Source organism: Dermacentor andersoni, chromosome 7 (genome assembly GCF_023375885.2).
Source record: "Dermacentor andersoni chromosome 7, qqDerAnde1_hic_scaffold, whole genome shotgun sequence".
In the NCBI taxonomy this organism is placed as follows: Eukaryota; Metazoa; Arthropoda; class Arachnida; order Ixodida; family Ixodidae; genus Dermacentor; species Dermacentor andersoni.
The window spans coordinates 136,726,985-136,752,994 of NC_092820.1; the positions used below are offsets into that span (position 1 = coordinate 136,726,985).

The following is a 26,010-nucleotide window of genomic DNA, read 5'->3' on the forward strand; positions in this document are numbered from 1 at the left end:
TTGTGTAAGCCAGAGTTATGTTGTGTTGTACAACGCAGAGCTTACTTTAAATCTACCAAATGATCTTGCAAGCCCTGATAATGGCCCTTGGTAGTGGCAGGTGCGCCTGCGTGTTGGAAACAGTACGTATACTCTTCTCGCTCTCTTTCGAATAAAGCTGATGGTGGCGCCTGTGACGTGTTCTGTGTCTATTTGTATCTCTGCGTTCGCGCTACATTATGTCGGTAAGCGACCACCAACTAGCCCAACCACAAGTCCGTCTACAGCCCATATGTTGAGGGAGCAGGCGCACCAGCGTTTGTAGATGCCAGGCCCGGCGTTTCTGTCATCCAAGAAAATATTTGTCGTAACATAAAAAATTCATGACATGGCACTCTGCCCTGATAGCGCGCATCGCATTCATCCTACAGCTGAACGCACCGCCCGTGTTGTCATCCAAGACGTTTTGAACATGGAGTTGTTTTTGTTGCCCTCCTGTTCTCCTGATCTCATCCTCGGGTGGCACTTCCTGTCACGTCATAGTGGTCATAGTGGTCATTGTTCAATCATCGATTGTTCTCGCGTGCAAGTGGCCCTTTCGCCGTTCTGTGACTCATCGCCATTGGTCGGCGCCGACCTCAGTGCCCGTAAAGTCTTCATTGTTGACGATACTGATTTACCTCCCGAGACGTCGCTGCTTGTGACCCTGTCGTGTGCTGCGTGCCAGACACCATCGTGGCGTTCCCGCCATCTGACATGCTTGCTCACTGCAAGGACTTATTTCTTCCGTTCACCGTCCTCACTCTTATGTCTGAATCTGTTCTGATACCCATATGTAATCCGCACCAGTACCCAGTGACCTTAGTGGGTCGTGAGACCTTAGGATTTCTGCGCGCTGTCACGTGTATTGAAGATCTTGACATTCATGTTGAATCTTGAAGATCTTGCATGTTGACGCCATAGCTTCTGTCTCATCAACACCGTCTTCAGCCGTTTTCGACTGCGCCATCGCAGTAGACCTTTCGCCATCTCATCGCACCCAACTCCTTATGCTCCTTAACGAGTTCGTTTCTTCGTTCGACAGCAACCAATCATCCTTGAGTCGCACAACAAGTGTCTCTCAAACCATTGACAACAGTTTGCATGCCCCCTTGCGATAGCGCGCGTATCGCGTTTCCGCAGACGAGCGCCGAGAACAAGTGGACGACAGGCTGCAGCGCGGCGTCCTTCATGCTTTTCAAAGTCCTTGGCCGTCACCTGTTGTTGTAGTTCGCCAAAAAGATGGCGCCATTCGATTTTGTATCGGTTACCGCCGCGTAAACAGGATTTCACGAAAAGACGTTTACCCAGTGCCTCGGATCTACGGCGCTCTTGATTGTCTGCAAAGTGAAGGATATTCCTCATCTTTAGATCTCCGTTCTGGCTGATGGTAGGTTCCCATGGCAGAGGCTGACCGGTTAAAGACAGCTTTCGTCACTCCTGATGGCCTGTACGAGTTTAACGTTACACCATTCGGGCTCTGGAATGCACCCGTGACGTTGGAGCGCATGATTGATACCATCCTTCGCGCCCACAAGTGGAAAACTTGTTTACCTTACCTGGGCGACATAGTTGTTTTCTCAAAGGATTTTCCGACACATCTCGTCCACCTGCATGACGTCCTAACCTTTGTCACTTTGGCGGCCTATAGCTAAACCTGAAGAAGTGCCATTTCGCTGCCTGAAAGTTAACCATATTGGGTCACGTTGTCTCGGAAGACGGCATCCTTCCCGATCCCGACAAGCTTCGCGCAGTCGCCGAGTTTCCGAAACCCGTATCCAACAAGGCCCTGCGAAGTTCCATAGGCCTGTGTTGTAATTTTCATCACTTCGTCTGGAACTTCGACTTTATCTCGCACCCTTGACGAATGTGCTTACGCAATAGTAAAGGCACTTCCGAGAGGTCATCAGCATGCGATGAATCCTTTGAAAAGTTACGATAGCTGTTGACTTCACCACAGATTCTTCCCCATTACGACCAAGAGAGGTCCGCACCGACACCAGTGGTGCCGGCCTCGGTGCGGTCTTGGCTCAACGAAAAGCCACGAATTAAGAATATGTCGTGGCTTATATATATGGGAGCCGTACTCTTAAGAAAGCTGAGTTGAATTACTCCATCACGGAAGAGGAACGCTTAGGCACCATTTGCGCATTGGTCAAGTTTCGCCCTTACCTCTACGGTTGTCCTTTCGGCATTATCCCTGACCATCACGCCCTTTGCTGGCTCTCCACCTTGACCGAGCCGTTGGGCCGCCTGGGTCGTTGGGCGCTTCGTCTGCAGGAATATGACATTCATGTCGTGTACCGCTCCGGTCGAAAGCATTGCGACGCTGACGTGCTCTCCCGCTCGCCAACGACACCTGACGTGGTTTCTCTCTCCGTCCACTCTAGGACCTCAGATTCGTCACTACTGACCGCCATTTATATGCCCTCTGAGCAACACTTGCCGTACTGCTCGCCTACCTTGCCGCTCCATCGGTCGTTCCTTACACACGGACACTACGCCGTCAAACAGCCCACTTTGCCGCGTGAGACAACACACCTCTACCACCGCAACTATTAGCCCGACGGTCAGAATGGGCTTCTGGTTATCCCTAGTCACATGCGCTCATCTTGTCTGCTCCCCGAGTCACCAGGATGGCTCCGTTTCTCACCCGGGACCAATGTAATTAAGCAGACGCGCCTCGTATTCGGTGGTAGCTCTAAAACGACGACGACAACTCGTGCACTGATTGCGAGTGAGCTCGCGCTGCTCGCTACTGCTGGGCTGATTATCCCTTTTGAAATTCAGCGTCATTACAATACGAGAAAAGATAATTCTGTTACGCGGAAACTTAAACCCAAAGCTCTTTTCTAGCTGCCGTTGGAGGTCTGTCTTGATACGAGCCCCGCTCGATTCCTTGCAACCCCATCCAGATGGCGCTCGCCTCCCCGCATACGCGGCGGCGCCCGCCATGAGGAGGGGGGTGGGGATAAGCTCGCCTTCGCTCATGGCGTTCGCCTCCAGCGCTTCCTGGAAAACATAATAACTACATAAGCTGCAGCTGCTGGGAAGAGTAGGAAGCAGTTTGAGATTTTTTAGTGCTTTCGCGTTCCACTCTTAAAGGCGAAGCTTAAGCGCCCTCCAATTTTTTTTTACAATCTATTCAATATGAAATAAACGCACCCGGCATATACACTGCCTGATTTTACTTTTACAACGTTGAGCTTCTGAAGAACCTCTTTGGTGAGCCAACTGGTCAAGCACGTGAAGTGAGCGCAAAACAGGCACAAGAAAAAAGAAATTACAATCATTCCATTCTGTGAAGATAGAACGACAGCGAAAGCTGACGACATTCAAAGCTCTCAAACGAAAACCAAAGTGCTTTCGCTGCCATTCCATCTTCACAGAGTGGAATGGTTGTCATTTCTTGCGTTGCGAGTCTGGCGTCGTTGCTCGTTCGGAGGTTCCCGGGCTCGCGATTGCCGTTTTTGTTCAGCATCGCGGGAATGTTCTTCGTCGGTGGTCGTTTCGCGCCGGTGCCGTTTGCATTCTCGTTGCTGTTCCCTCCGGCGCTCCTTGTACGCATGTTGTTCTTCGGGTGCACGAACTATACGTACCGCCCTATCCATAACTCAGCTGCTTTAGCGCCGATACCTCTCCTGCTTATATACTGCGCTAATCTTGACGTCACGCTATTGTTCACGGCGACCGTTCTAATCTGTTCCGCAATTTGACATCTGCGCCGCCGCACTGCATCCGTGTGGAATTGCTAGGAATCGCTAAGTCCATTTCTGCTGCGGGACGCCGAAAAAACTAAAGAAGGTTAGTCATATACAGCTTTCGCTGTAAAAAAAAAAAAGCAAGCAACCACTTCTGCTCACTTCAAGCAGTTCGCTATACGAGGCGAAATAGACGGAGACCGAATCCTTTTCCGTCGCTTACAGATAAAGACTGGTACGACACACTTACGGGTTGGCTGAGTGGGCGGGAGGGTGAATCAGACGCCACGCATGCGCTGCAGCCAAGGGAAAGAGTGCAGCAGATAGATAAGAAAGAAAGGGACGATGGGGTCGAAAGCCCCGACGCGCGCGCGATTTGAAGGTGAGAGAGGAGGACAGCGCCCGATATGAGCAAGCGAAACAGCGGTGAAGCTACAGAAATTGAATCCAACCTCTAAATAGGAGGGATTCTGCCGAGACACTCTCCCTCCGCTCTCTCTCTTCGACGATTCAGGGACAACAATCAGAGCACATAAAAGAGGAATTGATCGCGCCTCATCGAAGCAAGATCCCAGTGGTCCTCGGAGGTGTTTGATCGACACTCGACGGTGAGCGCAGCGATTTATTCTGCCATAGGACTTAATGCTTTAATGGCGAGCTGGACGAGAGGGTGTGGATTCATGGTCAGGAAAGCTTTAATGGACAAATACGATTGAACAACGCTGGACGAGCGCTTACAGGGTTTATTAGAGCATTATTAAAACCATTTCAGGTGATAGCACGCGCTCGTCCTGTGTTCCTTGGTGCTCTTTGTACACTCGTCTTTTTTTCAGCCATGACTTCACCTAAAGCAGATGTTGTCGCAACATGCTTAAACGGTCAGTTATTGAAATTATGTTTATGAAGCAGCCGTATTGGGGATTATCGTGCAGGTTTTGACGTCCCTCGACGTCACGAAGCTTGATCTGCAAATTGTATCATTTTGATTCATATCTTCTGTTTTTAATAATTTGATTCAGTCGTACGTAGCAGTAACACACTGTATATCGTAACCAATCAGCGAACCTGAAATGCCATAGGAATTTATTTTGTACAGCTAAGTACGGATGTGGATGCCTTTATTCAGTTCGGAAATATATTAATGGACTGGCTCACGGTCGTATATATACGAAGTTTCTTCTTTTTTTTTTTAATTCGAACAGTTTTCTTACCTGCATGGAGCATGCAGTGCAATTCAACTTCGTGAGATGGATTTCCCGATCATCCGGAAGTTGCTTGTGCAACAAATCGCAATGTCAAGGTTCGTAATGAAGAATACTCCCCTAGACTCTAAAACAAAATTACAACCTTTGGATCGTATCTTGCCACACAGCAATAATCGTAATCTGTCTTGTCCGCATTTCGTTTCTTTAACGCTGCGAGCCCGGTACTTCCCAGTAACGAACGGCATGCGCGTTATCAGCATGACATAGCATTCCCTACAGGAAAGTAGCGGGCGCGGCGTTTTCAAGAAAGGAAACGCAAGCAAGGCAGATGACGATTATTGTTGTGTGGCAAATGTACACCCCAAAGGGTGTACCTTTGTGTAAGAGTGTAGTAATTACCTCCTTTATTTATTTATTCACTTTAGGGCACACGTTTCAAATGCGGAATAAAAGACAAGCAGTAGTAAGGTCGGGTCTTCTCAGCTCAAATCCTATAATACAGCCGCCTTTGTGATATCCGCATCCAGAATCTGCAACTAATGTATTGCCGTTACAGATAAGATTACCCGAACTGCCTGACGCACGCATGCGCGTTCTCAGAAAATTGTTAGCTGGAGCACACATGTACTCTGTAGTGGACTCTAAGGCTGGATATCTCGAAAGTGGTGCTGGACTTACGATTGAGCATTTTTCAATTGAATATTGTGCTCTAGAAAAAATATTTAAAGGTAACTATTGATTTTTAGTTAGCTATATGCGCATTAGCATATGTAGCACAAATAACGTCTGTCTCTTCCATAAATGCAGCTGAAACCTGAAAACGCCAAACAACGCGATCTGTCACGACAGATGTTTTTTTTTTTTTTTTATCTACCCGAACTAACTAAAGAAGAGACGGTGGTATTTGTAGAACAGGAGCAAATTACATGATCACGCAGATTATAACTTGCTGTTATTTAAGGTTTATTTGCTGACAAGACGATTTGTCACCACTCTTTATCTGGTGCCACCAGGGGGTTGCTTGCACTCTTTGCACTGTTGGACCACAAGACAGGGGGTGCAACGTTCCGAGAATGGATGCAACAGCGCTGATATAATACCAACAGCGGCAGCCAGGATCGTCGGCATTGCAAATAAAGCTCTTAGCTTTATTTCAACGGGATTTGCAGACTGGAACCGGAACCTTGTATAACTCACGTCAGACAGTGCTCCAATTGCTGGCACAATCGGCGTATATTTGCCGAAGTACTACGCCTCCTACCAGTTTTCCGTCTCGCTCGTTTTCTACTGGGTAGCAGGAGAAAACGTCAGTCCGTCGCAGTGACTTTGAAATTGGGAAAAAGAAAATATAAGTGCAGTAACGTAACTGTCTCTCACTTAGGAGGTCGCCTCAACAGTACTGCACGGGGAAGGGGTAAAGGGAATAAAAGAGTTGAGAGAAATAAAGATGGAGGAGGACGAGCGTAGTTTGGCGGCTACACGCCCCGTCAAAGGTTCCGCGTGTCCACCTGTTTGACTTGCACTCAGCGAGGCGCGGGAATACGTGGGGTGGTTGGCGAAGTTTATAATACCTCTATTCGAATTATTGCGGTAACTTGGCGCAGTACAGTCTATAAGCATCCTTTGCGTTAACTGCAGCGGGGCATAATCATTTACTCCCTTTTAGGTAATTTGTGTTCGCCAGACACCATTTTTATGTTTCCCGTACAGACAATATACCTCGGTTCGGGACCGCCCAGACTGCAACGGCAAGTCGAGCCGCCTTCGGCACTTGCCTAGAAAGCCCGAATGTCTAATGGGTCTGCCCAAAGATCCGTGATCGAGAGTCCCGAAACCTACACGGTGGCACATTAGGTTCTCTAGCTACCTAACCTGTAACTCCGACGTCTCGACAGCAGCTGTGGGCTGATGCAAACAACGAAATTTCTGCACCTGTTGGGAACCTGAACTGTTGCTTCTCCTCTTGTGTCTTGCCTTACAGTGCCCGGCGCAGGCTTCGCTAACAATATGCACAATGCTGAGATAGGATACATACATACATACATACATACATACATACATACATACATACATACATACATACATACATACATACATACATACATACATACATACATACATACATACATACATACATACATACATACATACATACATACATACATACATACATACATACATACATACATACATACATACATACATACATACATACATACATACATACATACATACATACATACATACATACATACATACATACATACATACATACATACATACATACATACATACATACATACATACATACATACATACATACATACATACATACATACATACATACATACATACATACATACATACATACATACATACATAAATGCAGACAAGTGACTATTGAGAGCCGTGATGCGAAGACGAGGGTTGTCCAGAACTGTTGCTGTTGCAAAATTCGTACGACCGCCCTGGCACAAATGTCCCAGAATTGAAACCGGACGAGATGCCTTCTATTCTTCAATATGTCAGATATGTGGTTTACTTTATAGCTGTCATGGCGACATGTGACCATTACCTGGGAGCTAACACCGCCAACACGGTGACTGTGACATCGTGAAAGCTACTGCAAAGTCCCTATAACCGTTATAACTGTAACAACAAAAAAGAAAACAAAAAAGAGCGCCATGTCAGTGTTGTGCCTAGACGAAGATCTGTGAACGCTCTTACGCCCTTGACTTACGCGGCTCGAAAAGGCCTTATTCGTCGTCTTTTTTGCGATAGCGTGAAGGACCGTAGAGAGGGCTTTACTTGTCGCCGAGGTCAAGAGCCACCTGAAGGCAGACATATCGCCTGTACGTTTGCTCTTTCTATGTTTGCTCTCGAAAGAAGTTTCCATACTGCAGCGTATGCCAATGTCAATGTGCTGTCTCGCACAGGTAAGATACCTTAAACGCCGTGAATTTAGTTATCTCACACCGAGAGGGGACTTTGGTTTTGGCACGACCTTGCAGGCTGCGTGTCTACGCTATAAGACAGATTAGAGCTTGCTCGCGACTCTCAAGCTTAAAGAAGCAGTGGCACGATATGTTCTATTTGTCCTTTTGTTGTTAGTTTCCTTAAACGATCGAATCCCGGCCACGGCGGCCGCATTTCGATGGGGGCGAAATGCGAAAACACCTGTGTACTTAGATTTGGGTGCACGCTAAAGAACCCCAGCTGGTCGAAATTTCCGGAGTCCCCCACTACGGCGTGCCTCATAAAAAGACAGTTGTTTCGGCATGTAAAACCTCATTATTTCATTTACTGTCATTAAACACAGACCAAATTTTCAAACTTCGGAAACAAATGCTTACAAGCGTCATATCGCGCTACATAGTTTGCTCTGATACTTTCGTTTCGGTACCCATGGCATGGATGAGTCATGACGTCATAACACATTAGCTCGCTCCATTCGTTCGATTTCTGCAGTTGCAACACGCGCGCTACACTTATTTTTCTTTTATTTGATGCGAAAGCGTCAAGTGGGTCATTGAGTGAAAAAGCCGGCGTCCGGCATCTGTAGCAGCCTAAATTCCCATTGGCTGCGACACCACGGCGCGTGCGCGCTTCGACGGAGCTGATCCACTGCATATGCACTCTGCTTTATGACGTCATGCTACCTGGACCAAAGAATGGGTGACCTCAACATCACCGCGGCTTTCTCGGGAGCGTCCCTATTAGATTATGTGGCTGTCGGATAAAGTAACATGACGTCAAGGATGGAAGTGCGCCACTGCTCGAGGTCGCGGGACCGAATCCCGGCCACGGCGGCCGCACTTCGATGGGGGCGAAATGCGAAAACAACCGTGTACTTAGATTTAGCTGCACGTTAAAGATCCCCAGGTGGTCAAAATTTCCAGAGTCCTCCACTACGGCGTGCCTCATAATCAGAAAGTAATTTTGGCACGTTAAACCCCATAATTTAGTTATGTGCGCCAGCCTTGTGCCATGTAGGAGGCGTTGGCTGAGCGGGCGAAGCTAGAGTTAGTGTATATGGCAACCGCAGGAAGCATATGGCCAGTGGCGTAGCTAGGTCGTCTGGCAACCGGGGCCCTTAGCTCTTCTGTCACCCCCTCCCCCCCCCGGGTGTAGTCGAGGAAGGCGACGATATCAACAATTTTCGGGTGTCTTCAGACGTATATGACACCCCCACCCCCCACCCCCCTACTGGCCCCGTGCACCCGGGGCCCACGGCCCCCCGGCCCCCCCCCCCCCCCCCCCCCCCCTGTTGCTACGCCACTGTATATGGCTCCCTGCGGGAGCCGTATACAGTAACTCTAGGCGAAACGGCGAAACGGCGAAACAGCGAAGCGGCGAAGCGGCGAAGCGGAACACCAGCGCGCTAGGTGTTCGCGATCTCGGAAGTCCGTGTTATCCGCGCGTTCCTTGTCCGCGCAAGCTCTCGCCTGCGTTCTGACTGCGCCTCGGTAAGGCCCCATCAAAAATTTGTAGGACGCTAAGCTTCACCTGAGAGTGCAACGCGATGGCATTCAAAGATTCCTGACTGCTTCTCACGCTTTCCAGCAACTGCAGCGGATGTAACCATAATGTTTACCGGGAAACGCTCGCGGCGAACGCTATGCACGAAGGCAGGCTTTCTGGTCGAAACGTACCATTTTTCTTATTTCGCGATCGTTTAAGAAAGGATACCACATTGTATTTCTTTTTGTCAGCCGCATGATGTCTTTGATTTATTTGTGACCGAACTTCGAGAAGTGTTAGACATAACGAGTACGGGTGTGCGCGCATCTTCTTTATTACCTTTTTTTTTTCATGCTTGCCATATGGTTGGCCAAGCTAACCCTTGTGCGCAAGCTTCAGAAAAGAATGGCGTAATTGATGAGTGCGTGACATTCCGTATACAGTGACTTTCACAGCGTTGCAAAAAAATGAATATATGTGCACCCTATAAAGTACGTTGGGCCTATGTGTACGCGACAGAGGTTTCCTTGCTCTCAATCCACATACGGCATTGTGTTTTCTTGTATTCTGGCAAAATATTTTTTGCTGGCTGCAAATATTGCAGACAGGGTTGCAACTATAAGAAGAGAATGTCGATCACATCAACCTTCTCATTAATCCTCTTGGTCCATTTCTTGTCACCAACAAATATGACGATGCTTCTTTCTTCTCAGTCCTTGAAGTGGCGAAGTGTTACGGTTGACTTTAATTAATAAAGATAACTTCGATAATTTTAAAGCTATATTTATAAATATACACCTCTTGTACAAAGTAGTATTACAAATTTGAAAATTAAAGGGAGGCAACAGAAAGAAACAACGAAGATGTCTGTTCATCTACCGAACAAGATGAGCTATGCAATAAAAGGAAGACAACGCGTATTGGGGAACCAGGGGCGGGCTCCATCTGCTGACAGGCCAAGAAATTCCCACGAAATGACACCGAGCAAGTCAAACCACCGGATTCTGACGCAAGAAATGTGCTGTCGTCGGAGAAGTCATAGATATGTTGAATGTTTCACCCGCAGTTGAACCAAATACTTAACGCTTGCATGCCTGAATATCCTGTATGCCTGCATCCGTCGTAAAATAGCAATAACATATCAGTAAAGTATCATCACTACAATATCACTGCGCGCGTATCGGAAAGAAACACCAAAGCTCTTCCCCGGTACCTGCTGAAGTCAGAGGTCACACGCATGAATCGTAAAAAACTACTCCCTATCAAAGGATTATTCCCACTAAATTGATAGCTTTGTCATTAGAACGATAAGCGGGCCTGCGCAAAGTAATTACTGATTCTTCACCCCAATATTTTTTTAAAGTTTCAGAACATAACTTGTACCTTCTAAGACCTGTATCGAGTTTTATTCCCATGAAGTCCAGTGCACTTATATATTTCTTTTATTTATATGCCCTAAAGGCTCCGCAGGGCGTTACATAGAAGGCGGAGGGGGGAGGATATCAAAGAACAATCATTTGATCAGTAATAAGTCACGGAATTCTTCGATGGTATCCTTCATGAAATGCCCCATCATAGCGTTCAAAAAAACGAATGCTGCGATGGCGAAACTTTTACAATAAAGTTATGGTACGAGTACCAAATGGCACTGGGTACCAAAAATCAACAAAATGTAGTTGTTACATTTTTGGGGGTTTTGGGGGACCATAATGGGTTAAATTTGGTCACCTTATTCTCTTTAAGGGCCCCCTGCAGGCTGCAACACTTTTTTCAACGAAGTAAATAAGTTTATATAACCGTTCGAAATTATTCACATGAACATTTGAGCCCAATATCATTTGTGTATTAGTAACAATGAGCTTACAGTTTTGTTCAAAGAACCTCCTTCACTTCCCTAGAGTCCCCGAAACATCTGCGGTATATGTTCCTACGCATTAGCGAATACGCTTGGTACTGGCCAGGCGCCTTTAAACGTCACGACTAACCAGTCTCTCTATCAGAACTGACCCCGGAAAAGTATCGTAAAAATGACTATGAGCATCCCTTTTGAAGACTGGGTGGTTTCCAAGCTTTTTGTTTGTTTGTTTGTTTGTTTGTTTGTTTGTTTGTTTGTTTGTTTGTTTTTGTTCTGTTTGCGGTTAATCGAGTAGCCTGACCCCTTCTGTAGTGCACCTCCATCTTGACATCATGCTGATACCAAAGTTCAGCGCAGTGATGGGCGGAACGTGTTGGGTATTGTATCCCGGTGGGTGCGGGCTCACGGCGACGCAGCTTTGAGCGCAGGACGATTGGGGGAAACTGCAAAGACGCCTGTGTGCTCAGATTTAGTGGCCCGGCAAGCAAACCCGACCGGTCAAAAACAATCGGGAGTGCCCCGTTACGCCGTGCACCGTTTTCATATCGTGGTTTTTGGGCATGTAAACCCTGGGAAATTAATTTTGTTTTTTATACGAGGTACGTGATGGGAAATATTCTTGAAGAGACGCCCTTTAATTGGCAGAACTCTTCCGTGCCTTTCCTAGAAAGCTTAGACAACCCATTTGAGGCGAGCATATATAAACGCAGTAATAACTTTCGCACCCCTAAAGGTGTATAATTGTCCCAAGGCCAACAATGCATGAATAGACAACATGAATGGCTAATAGACAGATGCATTACCAACAAGCCCACACTGCAACCCTCACCTTTAAGAAGCAAGATGGAATCGTTGACGGGAACAAATGAAACTTTCTTTTCTGGCCAATTCTTGTGGCAAGTAAACTTTACGATAGCTGCAGCAGTAGAGAAGAAAACTTGCCCAAAGCAAAGTTCATAGTTACGCGCGTATATAGAAACGTTTCATCGTGCATCGAAAGTTGCATGATTGCGTGCTTTCAGTGTGTCGAAAATGATTTAGAAGGCAGCGAGTTGTCTCCTCGCGGCGAGCCTGACTTAAGCGTGCTTCCTTATGCGTTGCTCAGGGTCAACGCTGACGGAGCGAGCAAGCCGAGGCGACAGACCACTGCCCTCGTCCACGAAACAAAGGAGCCCTTCGTTTCCTCTTCGGAGCCGACGCATACCGAACGGGATGTCCGCCAGCCACTCTCTTCACCGTCTGGCGGTGACATTGGTGGCATGTGCTTTTGGTAAATTTGCATTCCATCTCAAACTGCACAGCACCGTTTCCGTATAGTGTTTTCGCCAAAAGAAATGCGTTACCTATACGGTATGCATCGCGTCAGGCGTATTCACTACGTTCAACACATCATTACTGTGTGTGCGCGCGTGTAAATGCGTATCTGTCTGCTGTTTGTTTCCTTCGTTGGGAGCGCATCGCCTTGTGCTGTAACGTTAAGTCCAGAAGCATTTGGGATTGCTCCCCCCCTCTCCCTTACACTTCTAATAAACTAGTTGAAGGTTAGTCCAAACAGGCACTCGTCTCTCTCTCTCTCCCTCTCTCTCTCTCTCTTGCGGTATGTTTTTGTGTTTCCTTTTCATTTCTTACACCATTTTTCTGGATCACTCTCGATCATTCATTGCTCTAAACGAAGAACTGCTGAACTGACATCATATCATGTGGCACTACGTGCATGGTCACAATTAGACAATATGAATAGGGTTAACCGGGAAGGTGAGTAGCTTATAGCGTGCAAAAAAAAAAAACGCAAGAACACTTAGGCGCATATTGTCAGATTATCAGAGACCACTGACTGCGTCAGATATACGCGGTAAGCTTTTCTTTAAACATTATTATTGCCCCTTGATTCGCAAATATCAAATTGGTCAGAGAGGAAAGCTTAGGAAAGAGCTTGCTTGTAACTGCCACATCGACGGTCATGACACCGGCCTGATCTAGAGCTTTAAGACAGTATCTAAATGATATGCTGCTGTCAGCTTATATGTAACATACGTTTAGGCAGCTGGTTACGGATAGGTAAGGAGTGAAACATAGGGAGGCAGGGTAATTATGGGTGCTTCGGACCATTAAAACATCTACTTCAGCAAACAGCACTAAAATGGGACACAGAAAAGCGGCACACGACACTGCGCCTGTGTCGGGTGTCCCTTTTCTGTGTCCAGTTTTTGTGCTGTAGGCTGAACTACGCGTTCGTAGCAAGAAGCAATGCAGAGCCACTATTCTGAAGAATAAAACGCGGTATTATGGATATTTTTTTTCTTATTGCAACTGATTAACAATGTTGAAACGTAGAATATGTGCGAAAGATAAAAGAACTATAACAACGAAGCTGACTTGTAGTGGCGGGCGCGCTGGTTCCAATGGAACCCACCGCTCTACGTCAACAGCATCGCCGTTGACCTTGTTGACAAAAACAGGACGCGTGCATGGGAGAGAACGGGGAACGGGTTTTTGGGGCACAGCTTTTGCTATTTCCTTTCAAACTGCCATTTCCTTTCAGACTATGCCATCTTTAGCGTTGGCCAATAAACGTGACGAATTTTTAAACGCGAAAACTGCGCAAAGCAGACAATGAGGCGAAGAAAAGCATAGGGGTAAATTAACTATTTCTCTATTAATAATCAAAGGTTAGCTTAAAGTTGCGATACGCTTCTCTGAATAAATGAAAACGGGCATTAAGATTGAAGAAGACATTTTTCGGCAGAGGGAGACGACCCGCTTGACCAAGCAGATCCCTGTGACAACTATGGTGTCCCCGAGTTGTGAAGCATACGGAATGGAAAAAGAAAGCTTTCGCAAACTCCGCCCTGCACCACGCTCTGAAATACGAGGAAGAGAGTTTCCTTCCCTCTCCTGGCAAATCGGGAACTATAGGGATAATTATAGAAGCATCGTAGCACGGCTTTAAGTCAGCTCTTTGTTGGGCCCTAAGTGGCCAAGGAACTTTCTTAATAAGCTAAGCACGCTCACTTCTCCTTGCGGCAGCTCTCTGCCACGCTGAGGAGAACCGGGACTGCGGCATACAACGGCTCCGAGCATGCGGCTCAAGCTTCGTCGTTTACGGCAACAGTACGACAATTGCAGAAACGCCCCAAGAACTTCGGGAGGCCTGCCGGTAAGATTGATTGATTGATTGATTGATTGATTGATTGATTGATTGATTGATTGATTGATTGATTGATTGATTGATTGATTGATTGATTGATCGATCGATCGATTGATCGATTGATCGACTGATTGATTGTATTTGGGGATATCTTATTTGGCTTGATTAAATGCCCACCGCGATCCCTAACTTACCCAATCAGCATTTCGCCAAGAAATGCACTCTAGAACTACACTGTGTGAAACATGATGTCAAGCTCGCATCGTCTGATTTTGATGTTCAACTAGCACTGGAGGCGATATCCCACAAAGCGGTCGATCGAAAATACTGCCTCTGGGAACGCACGCAGGGGCGTCTAGCTTCTGCATTAAAAATCGATTCTAGAATGCGGTAGCCCAACTTCTTTAGCATGTATCCCTGGAGAAACACAGGGCACATGACCACTACAGAACTGTCAGCGAAAAAATATTAACCCCTTCAGGCTCTGTGTGTACAATTGCGCACGCCAAGGCAGGGTTCACCAAAAGGAAAAGCGCTGATGAATCATGAAAATGATGTACAAATAAAATGTGCCGCAAACAACTTGGAACGCTTCCTATTGGAGTCACGTTGCAAGTTTGAATATGCATAAATTATTTCATTAAAATGTGTTGCTTGCTGTCGGTATCAGTTCCTCATCGTGTAGTGGGTTCACTTCTTACATTTGCCTTCACGATGTTTTGCATCCAGCCTATATATTTCAAGTGGTTGGATGGGAGCTTTCCAGGTTTTCTCGACATAAAATAGATTACGTACTCATATCTGACGTTCCAGCAGAGAGTTCTGGAATGGAGTCCACATCCTATAAACATGAGAATGCTCACAAAAAAAAAAAATGAAAATTCCGAATTCGTTCGGCAGCAATACGCTTTTCACCATGCTGAAGATGAACAAAAAGAAAGGACTGGTGAAACTAGTTTCACTATCAAACAGAAATAATTGGCACCTAGAAGAGGATATTCAAAATTAAATTGAAGATTTAAAAAATAAGGACTAAGAAGGTGGGGAGAAGAGACAAAAAGAGAGAGAGAGAGATGCTCTCTCTTCTATGCAAGCCTGGCGGCACTCCTAGCATGCTGAGTACTTTAGGCGAATGCGATATCATAAATGAAATGATACGCACCAGACATGCAACGCTTAGCACGCCCACGTAACATACACATAAGACATGCAATATTAGAATAACTCATTGAGACCAGTGCCGCTTAGAAAAAATTAGAACACCTTCGTAGAGTGCGACACACAGGCGACCGAGGGAAACATCGGAGAGTTATAGCGTGTCCGGTATTCCGGTATACGCAAGGGCGCCTGCGTAATGGCGGACTACTGGACGCTGGTAGCGACATCTCGTGTCGCTTCGTCTAACCACAATGCAGTATAGAAGCGTTTCCGTGTCTCATGAGTGTTCTTGTCGAAAAAAAAAAACATTTAAAACGCAACGTGTTCGCGATTACGCCACGGCTCAACCCCCCCGATAATTTACAGCAGCATCGAAATACAATACACTTCGTTACTACAATATTAGCGCTGCGTTCGTCTGGTTGAACTCTGCGACGCCGGCTGGTGCCACCAATCCGACCGCTCATCAGAAAAAATTTAGAAGGGAAAAATGTGTGCGATAACACGAGGTGCCTTGCTATTCGAAAATCGAGCTGGTTGCCTAAGGACAAAAACCTACTGCAGCAAATATTCGCAACTAGGGGCGCTATAACGTAAAACTATTCCAAATTTTTCTATTCCAATTCTGCTATCAGCCCTCCACGATTGGTCAAAAACTTTTTTCGACCACCCCCACTTCACCTGTCTGTCACGCGACGTTACGAAAACCGCGATACCTCCCCATCTGATATGATGTGTACACACTGATTATGCATGATTTGACAGAAAAAAGAAAAACAGTTATTTCTGATTCGACCCCTTTTCGCCATTAGCCCTCGGCTATTGGTAAAAAGTTTTCGGGCTGCACCCACTTCACCTGCCTGTCAGGCGACGTCACAAAACCGCAAGAACTCACCGCGTCAAAGTGACGTGTACGCGATAAAGATGCATTAATATGCCGAACAAAACTGAATTTTCTTCGGAATAGCCGCAGGCTGCCCCGTTCCGAAAGGAATAGAAGATGGCTGCCGCCGATCGCTCAGACGCTGGCTACTCGCACCTGCCGGAGAGCATGGGTGTATTTACGTATAATAAAGCTTTTTGCGTGGCCGTGTAACGTTTTCGAGCACTTTCGGCACGTTTACCCCCTCATTCTGCTAACTCTTCTTTGCTGAGGGTCCGTTTTAGCGTCATTCTTGAGCTTCCGTTGCATGCCGCCGCGATTTTCGACCAGCCACCGCAAGCTAAGTAAGGGAAAGCCGACCAATCGTAGACGCCGGCACCACCCTCTTCGTCCGGTTATCGACTTTCAGTGCAGTGGCTCGGCCCCATCGAATCCCTCTCCACTTAAGCGTTCTCGTCGCCTCTTGTCAGCCAATTAGATACAACAAGCCGCTCAGTGTAGGCAATCTTATTCGTTTTTCAAGCAAACAAAAGTGACCTCCTATGAACGAGGAAAGCGTTTGATTGGTCTGTTCTGACAACCCTGCGGGTGACCGCCCGGTGTTTGCGTTGGCGGTTACGCAAATTTGACGTCACGAGATTGGAATAGAAATATATTGGAATAGTTTTACGTTATAGGGCCCTAGGTGACGCATGTGTATGCTGCGTCAAATATCCGGAGACCACTGAGCACGTCCTAATGGAATGCGAGGGGATCCACCCAGTGAGACCTCTAGATAACGTACACCTTCCAGAAGTGCTTGGATTTAAAGTGGAGGGAAGCATCAACCGGTCAGCGGTCGAGATAAGCAAGAGACCTTTAGGGTATTGGTGGGCAAAAAGCAGGGAAGAGACTGATACGACCGGATCCGTTACAGGCATAGGCAGCGCTGCAAGGTAGACAGCGAAGTTTGGAGTATGAGAAAAAAAATATTAGAGATGTATACAGGAATGCTAGAATGAAAAGCATGTATAGCATACCTACGCAACTCAAGCGGGCTAGTTCACTCTTTGCCACCAACCCCTTTCAAAGGGGATGGCAACATATCGTCATCAACATCACGTTTACGCCTCCACTAACACTGGTCTGTTCGATTCGCCCGCACCACTGTGAACCAGTTCACGGCGGTTCACGAGAAGTTCGGAAACTGTGCAGCTCGATTCCGGAGGTGCAGGATCAGCGAAACACTCGAAACGAAGGCAAAGGTGCAGACGCGGTGTAGACGTTATGCTATGTCAGACTAACGTGCACGGAGAGCGTAAGTTTGAGAGGTGCTGAACTGCAGGTATGATCGGTTTCTGGGGCGTAAATACACACTACAGTTGTGTAGACGCATCACACGTGCGTAAGCGGGCTTTTTACGGTGCTCGCGCCCGTCTGCTGCGCCGCTGCTTCGCACCTGTATGCCTGCACCAAGTCGGCACCGACAGTGGAGCGGGTGTAGCAAAATCATGAACCAGCCCTGCACCTTTCCTGCGCCTTTTGAAACGAACGTCGTGTTTCTGCGGGCGCCATTGCTGCACCACTGTAACGAATGGCAGGGTGCAGCACCTCGCGAACTGGTTCAAGTGGTGCAGGCGAGTCGAACGTACCCTGGACATGCCCGCTAACTGCAGTGCAAAACGAACGTAACGCCCCTTTTAGGGTGTGGACTTCCGAGATCGAGTGTTCGCTGAAGTACATCGACGACTGCCTGGAAGGTACGACCCGCGGAACGTGCCTGGTGGTCCTCAAGGCTGCGGAGGAAGACTTCGAGGCCATCTGCACCGAGGAATCCGACATGGCGAAACGTGAGAAGGCGCGCAGCGCATACGTAAAATGCTAGTGTTGGGTTTGTGACTTCGTCCCCAAAAGCAAAGGGGACGTAGTCGTCACGTTTTTCCCCCTTTGCTGTTGTCGCGATTAAACGAAATCCTTATTGCGGCGCATTGGGGACAATGTCATTTCGCTTCCACAAGTACTGAAGTCCAGAAATTTTGGACATTTCCCCTTCAAAAATTTATCGACCTTCACCGCAATTCACCAGCGTAACTCAATGGGTACCATTTTCAAAAAACTATATACATATTTTAAAGGAATTGCCGGGTTTCAACAAGCTTCAATTAGCACCGTGTAGAGGGTAATTCCTTCTTCTAACAAACGCATTTACGGTACTTCGTCTCAACTTCGTTACTGCTTTATAGCATTGTGTTGATCAGAATTAACTGCTATAACGCAGCACTAAGTAAGTACCGATTAAGTGTCCTAAACGCGTATGTTATTAGTAGGACCGAAGTACCCTCTCGAAGTAGCTAATGAAAGCTTCTTGAAAATACATGATATGTGTTTGGTTGACCTGTATATGTACTTTTGTGTATTGGACCAGCTACTAGCCACATAGGCTATTGGTCCAACTATTTTGTACACATTACTTGACTTGTTTAAATAAAGCTCACTTGTTGATTGATTGATTGATTGATTAATTGATTGATTGATTGATTGATTGATTGATTGATTGATTGATTGATTGATTGATTGATTGATTGATTGATTGATTGATTGATTGATTGATTGATTGATTGATTGATTGATTGAAAACTAGGTAGATGTTCTGAAATATAACTTTTTCAACGCTCCCCAATGAATTACGCTTGCGTATTGCGGTGAAATTCAACAGATTTTCGAAATGCTTATGTCCAAAATCCCTGGGTGATTGACTGTTGTACAATTTCGTATCAGCAACAACAGAAATTTGCTACGAGAAAGTGGTGAAAGAAAAGTTCCGTAATAGAAGTATAGTATAGCTTAGTGGAAATATGAAGGGTGAATTGAAAGAACGGCCGCAGCTATCGTAACGCTCTGGCTTTATTCCGTGGACATTTAAATGAATAACATTAGGGCACAAATGCGCACGCGAACAGTTTACAAACAAATAAATCATAAGCAAGCTAGCGCGCCAGCTTAAAAGAAAGCTATCCACACGGTGGGAACTCCGATTTCCCTCTTCGAGTGCATGTGAAACGCAGAAATGCTCGCATTTCGTTGACAACCGCTGAACTAATAATAGCAGAGAAAGCTAATAATAGTAAGAAAGCTAACTAATATTAGTAGAGAAAGCTGAATTATACCTACTGCAAGAAGCAAATTCACACTTAGGACCAAGTATATTTTAAATGCGGAAAACCGGCAAGCTTAAAAAATACCAGAAGCACGAAGTTTACAAATTTGTAACTCTGCGATGAGGACAGATATCGCACTTCTGTAAGCTACACGTGTGAGGATATTAAGCTGGCAGGCGTTCAATTCATTCATGTTACCCATAAAGGCCCTCACCGGGAGAGTATTATCTAAGTTTACAGTTTACGAGAAATTTTCACAATGGGTTTACGAGAGCTTCGCAAAAGTTCTACTCAAGAGATTTGTAGCATATTTCACAACAAGATACAATGTATTGTTTTACGAACACCAGTCGCTCCAACTGAGCAACAGAGGCGAATGGTTTCACAAATTTATTTGACGGTGTTCACGGTATGCGAAAATTTTGCGTTTTATTTATTTATTTATTTATTTACCCAGTTGTAATCCATTAACAATGAATCTTCCTTTTGTCTGCAGAGTACCATCTCAGTGCTCCGTGCGGCAACTCGGTCGGCACGAAGCTCAACGGGTGCGTCCGAGGCATGTACCACAATCTGCAGAAAGCCGTGGAAAAGGCAGCTAGCAACCAGGCCGTTCATCACGCCTGCTGGTACGTGGTCGCTTCGCGCACGAAGCCTGGAAAAAAAAAAAGCTCGCCGCCCACCGTAGGGTCGGTCGGTCGCGTTCAGCTGCGGCCGTTGTGAACGACGCGACAGCCCAACATGTCCGCCTTATGCCCAGCGGTTGGTTGCACAGCGGCATTCATTCAAGAAATCGGATGGCTTGCACGAGACCAACGATGGCGGACGCCACGGCCTATATCTGAGTCTGGGTGGCCTCATTGCTGTAGCCTCCTTTTTTATTATAAATACTGATGAGCTTAGCGTAAAGCTTGGTCCAGCATTTAGCGACCAGCGACCAGATAGTACCTCTTCAAAGGTCATCCTAAAACAGGACGTAGGCACGCCAATGGAGCATGGTTATGAAGGGTCCCTAAGAAAGCTAAACGAGTGCACAGGTGGAAGAATCGCTTAAGTTCGATTATATTTTTTTTTCGTTTGTCCGTAACGTTTTTACGATAGTACCTCACACGTGTCCACTATCTCTTTTTTCGTTTATGTTTTTTGTCATTATTTTTTAAAATTATGGGGTTTTACGTGCCAAAACCACTTTCTGATTATGAGGCACGCCGTAGTGGAGGACTCCGGAAATTTCGACCACCATGGGGTTCTTTGACGTGCACCTAAATCTAAGTACACGGACGTTTTCGCATTTCGCCCCGTCGAAATGCGGCCGCCGTGGCCGGGATTCGAACCCGCGACCTCGTGCTCAGCAGCCTAACACCATAGCCACTGAGCAACTAATTATTTTTATAGTTTTCTTCCTTGCCAATTAAGTTTGAAAAGCGTATGGGTATTGCTCCAAGCTACCTCATCGAATTTTGACTAGTTCAATTCACTGGAAATACAACTCGACCCCTCGAGCTGCGTCGAGTGGATTAAGGCGGTTAACTTCGGTGCAACTCAACACAACTCAAATACAGACACTCATATCTACAATATGAAAACCCCTTCCTACCCCTAAAGGGCATCAGTTTGTAACAAGGATGAAGTGCTAAGCGTATTGAGAGATAAGGGCATGCGCAGTGCAGCCGCTTGTGGTCGGCGCTCGATGGGGGTGTTCAAACTTTCCAGTGGAATCGGATACGAAAGTTTGAAAAACATTGACTTCGAACGTAGAGTCGAACAGTGTTTTTAAAGCGAAATCAGAGAAAGCACACACTACTTCAGTGTGAACATAGTGACGTTCGCTTAAGAATATAGATAACGTAGATAACGTACGCAACGCCATAGCCGCTAAGCCAGCATGGCGGGTGCGCGCAAGATTGATGAGGATTATCCTTGCGAATATGAGCACCAGTAGGCGCAGTAATGCAAATAGGTGAACTTCTTGTTGCATGATTTGTAAGCAAATTCATTATCTATAAGGAAGAAAGAAGGTGCGGTTTGAATATTATAACGCCTGCGCTCACTCTGCGGTACTTTCACTCGCCTGTTTTCATTTCCTTGTTATAAATTGAGTATAAACAACAAAATATGTATTACTGGCAAATACTTTTTTTTACGGTGCTTTAATTCGAGGAAAGCATTCTTTGTGCTAACATTAATATGTTTTAAGGTAAACCACGTTGGTGACAAACCTAGCGCACACCCGTACCGACACTCCCGCATGGTGGCACAGCACGCGTTAGGAGACTCGCACTGCCAGTGGCGCACCACGTTTCTCTTTAGGTAATACACTTCTTCCACTTCGCTTTTTTCGACATTTTCTCTCTTCATACAGATGAGACAGAAAGAAATAAAACGCTAAGAAAAGAACAAAGAAACTACTGAGCAGCAGTCTGTCTAGCTGCTCGTCCCAAATTCAGGCCGCGCATGAAGCAACCATAAAACATGCCGTACAAAAATTACCCCTCAACTGCACATCAGTCTACAGATTGAATACGATAAAATGTTAATGCAAACACAAAACACAACTAAGCAGTACTAAGTACTGATTTACCCATAGCCATAGCGCACTAGTATAAATATTATGTAACACGCAACACAAATTCTAATTCTGTTTCTTTATTGACCTTGCCCATGCAAAGTCACACCTGGGGTGCAATTTAGGACATTGTCAAATTTAACCATACTGTATAATTCTGCAACGGCGGCAATTTGAGCGAATTACAGAGGCCCTAGCAAGCCGCTGGACCAATCAGAGCTGGCCTGATGGCGAATTCAACAATATAGAAAAACATGAATGTGTTCAAAACAGCACCGCTGCACACAACTACAGCATAACTGAGTTTGCAAGAGAAAAAAAATAAACAAACAGTGATGAAATCTTACTTTACTTCCTCGAACTCTAGACAATATATGCAGATAATTTCTCCGTTCACGCATCAAAATGAAGTTTGCATCTACGTTATTATATTGTATTAAGTATTTAAAGAAAACACTTTGCAAGAAATCTAATGATTTACGTGAAACGTAATGCAAATTAATGGTGATAATGGCGAAGGGGAAAGATGACGATGCTAATGACGACCTACTATCCTGCCCATTTCAGGACGATTTCCTCGCTAAAGTTCTTCAATTTCCCTCTGACTCTATTCTTTTTAGCTATTCAGAATTTATCAGCAGTGCTTCTTCCTTAGACTCGCATGATCATTTCTTTAAGTCACTCGGTTCTCGGTCGATGTGCCATAGCGGGTATACGAACCACTCTCGGAAGCAAACAAACAAACAAACAAACATTTCCAATGCGCGCAGTTACTTCGGAGAGCTACTCGAGTGCGTCGACTCCTCGCTGGACAGCTGCGACAACGCTGACGGACCGAAGCAGTTCATCATGGGACGGCTCGAGCACATCTTCGGGGAGTCGCTCAGCCTGGTGTGCGGCACCCACACGCGCGGCTCGGCCAGCTGCGCGGCCCTGCCCGTCCTGCCCGAGCTCGGCCCAGGCGCGCCCGAACCAGTGAGCAACCTTGTCGAGTACGGCATACTCATCATGCAGCTCTTCAGTCGACGCGACAACGCCAACCAGTAGGGAAATGCAATAATAAAAAAAAAATTTCCTCCGGATTCGCCGGGGTTCGTCTGATTGTTTTGTTTTCTTTAAACTACGCTCTTGCTGTAACAGGATGGCGTGACAAGTCCAGAAAAAAAAGAAGGCGCGAAATAGAACGACGCCAGGCGGCGTTATAGCCTTGGGAGTTGCCGATTGGAAGATTGGTGGAAAAAAAGTAGGGAAACGACAAAAAACGGAGACGTACAAAAGCAAAGTTCGCATTAGGGGGTCAGAAAATTTGGTTGTGGGAGTTCATGGTGTTGTTTTTTTAACCTACGTAAGACATTAGGCAATATAATAGGAATAGCTTGGTGGCACAACCCACCGCCCCGTTCCAAAGGGGACGCTCATAGCATCCATCCACCCATCCATTGCCGCACGGCTCGTTGTGACGTCACAGATTTTGACGTCTACTCGGGTCGCGTTTTTAGAATTGCTAGTAGGTAGAGCGGGGCGTGGCACTTTTGACGGAACTCGACGTTTTCGTGCAGGCGCGAGTAAGAGCGGGCGCGAGAGAGAAAATCTGGCGGCTTTTGCTCCTTGAACATATGGCTCAGCCTAGGCACTACCGAGGAGGTTTCTTAGAGCGCGTTGCATTCGTTTGTCCCCTAGACATGCCGGCATTGCGGAGTGCGGTCGAGTTGGTTTATACGCTCCGCCGCTGGCTGCCCGCGCGATGAGGCAGTGGGCGCGGACGCCGCTTGGTGATCGCTGTGTCTGAAGGGACAATGTTCTGACTGGTGTTGTACAAGTCGCAGGTCGTTTTTTTCGTCGCGACGATAGATCGGATTTTTTACAAGCACTGCTCCAGGAGGGCACATGTAACCGGCAAACGGAGGTCTCAGGAGAGCACCTGAGGTTAAATTAAAGCAGGCGGCGCAGGATCTCCGGGGCACCCAAGCGGTAACGGGAGGATCAAAGCTGGAAGCAGGGCTGCCTGTGGGTTGGGGCCGCAGAGGTCGAAGCGTGCCAGGGAGTGCTTTGATGTCCCCGTTGCCGCTTTGGTGTCCTGGAGGCGCCGCCAATAATGCGAAATAATGACACGTTGTTTTCATTAGTAAAAACATGATCGAATAAATATGATTGCGTCGAGCCGCCAACTTGCGATGCTAAGTTCAGCACTACCGCGCCCCGCGACTTCTGCCGGCACGCCTAGGGACAAGCGCATACAACGCGCGCCAAGAAACTCCTCCGTAGTACCTAGGCAGAGTCGTACTTTCAAGGAGCAAAACTCCCCACATTTTCTCTCTCGCACCCGCTCTTACTCGCGCATGCGCGCAAACGTCCATCGTCTCCGCAAGTGCCACGACCCGCTGTACCTACAAGCAGTTGGAAATACGCGCTCAATTCTATAGTTGACTGTTTATCGGTGAACATGCAATTTTCTGAAGGAGAGGAAGGATGGACTTGTTAAGTTTCGAGAACATTTACTACGCCACAAGATACTAGGCCACAACGAGAAATTTACTACGCCACAAGATACACGTTACCAACGCTAAAGAAAAAAAGTTCTGGCTGGGCTTTTAGGCGCCAAAACCACGATCTGATAATGAGGTACGTCGTAGCGGGGTACTTCGGGCTAATAATAAGACCACCTGGCGTTCTTCCACCCAATGCAAGAGGAACCGGGTGCTTTTTCATTTCGCCCCCACTGAAATGCGGCCGCCGCGACCGGGATTTGATCCCGTGACCTCGTGCTTAGCAGCGCGACACCCACAGCTGCTAAGTCACCACGGCGCGAGTGAACGAACCCTTCGATTTCAGCGTGAAATAAAATAAAAAAATTGAAGCGTTGGCTATCTTTTCTAAGCTATCATTCAAGCTCTTTCAGCTAAATTGATGAAGATAGAGTTCTGAAGTAATGCTTTATAATTCCATATTGATTAAGTGTTTATATAGTGGCCCCGTAACTCCTTCAGAGCAAGAAAGCCTCCAAATCATAATCTCGAATGAAGATTATTGAAACAAGACAAAGAATTTACCAGAAGCTAGAGATTTGAAAATGTGCGAACGAGAGAAGCCTCAGTCTTGAGCCAAGGTTTCGACAAGAGGACTCATATTCGTCCGGTTTCCTTGTCAACGTGTTTCAGTGCCAGGCTTCCTTCCTTCACCCTCTATCGATGAAAATAACGACATTTTATTTGTAAGCTTTTTTACAAAATTGAGGAACCATTCCTCTTTGTGAAGGTGGATGACCAGCGAAGCTGTAGCACATCACACAGGGTTACACAAGGGTAAATGTAGTTATTTTAAGGATTTGGTAATAGCAGTGACGATAGCTTTCCAATTGCTGTGATAAACACTCATTAGTTCGGTTACAACCTAAGACAAAATCTTGGTCAAAGTTGAATCTATACATGATCGTTGTTGTGTAGTCGAATAACTTCGATTGGTGTTGCGCTTCAACCAAATTTTTCTAGCACAAACTGAGTGCACAATTCTTGTCTGGTTCGCCAAGATCGCCAAGCGAGCTAGCGTAAATGTTCTGTATTCTGCCCCGTACAAGCTCTCTAAGCTCTGCAGAATGACCAGCCCTTTTTTCCGCAAGGCACCAACCTGTGTCCCAAAACACGATAACAAATATGTAGATCGTCAGGCAGGAGTTGTTTATGAGATTCGTTTAGATTGTGGTAGAAAGTACGTGGGCCAAACAGAGCAGAGCCTGAATGACAGGCTGAGGCAACACAATACCAAAGTCAACACTGGGAGGGAGGGCCACCTCGCAATCCATTGTAGAAATTGCATGTGTAAGCCAGACTTCTACGCCTGCGCTGTGGTGGCCAGAAGCCATGACAAATGGGTTTAATAAT

General features: G+C 46.4%; 1 protein-coding gene across 1 annotated transcript; it reads left to right on the plus strand.

Annotated features, from left to right (window-relative positions):
- Positions 1-3,562: 3,562 nt before the first annotated feature.
- On the plus strand, positions 3,563-23,233 carry LOC126534589 (uncharacterized). The gene is made up of 6 exons (XM_050181856.3): positions 3,563-4,327; positions 12,346-12,510; positions 14,268-14,397; positions 18,113-18,258; positions 20,063-20,195; positions 22,903-23,233. The coding sequence occupies exons 2-6, from the start codon at positions 12,453-12,455 to the stop codon at positions 23,177-23,179; spliced, it is 744 nt and encodes a 247-aa protein (XP_050037813.1). The 5' UTR covers positions 3,563-4,327; positions 12,346-12,452; the 3' UTR covers positions 23,180-23,233.
- Positions 23,234-26,010: the final 2,777 nt, after the last annotated feature.

Excerpts from the sequence above, each read along its gene's own strand:
- LOC126534589 (XM_050181856.3), top strand. The coding sequence starts at position 12,453 with ATGTCCGCCAGCCACTCTCTTCACCGTCTGGCGGTGACATTGGTGGCA. Across the intron at positions 14,398-18,112 it reads GAACTTCGGGAGGCCTGCCG|GGTGTGGACTTCCGAGATCG; the intron begins GTAAGATTGATT and ends CGCCCCTTTTAG. Across the intron at positions 18,259-20,062 it reads GGAATCCGACATGGCGAAAC|AGTACCATCTCAGTGCTCCG; the intron begins GTGAGAAGGCGC and ends TTTTGTCTGCAG.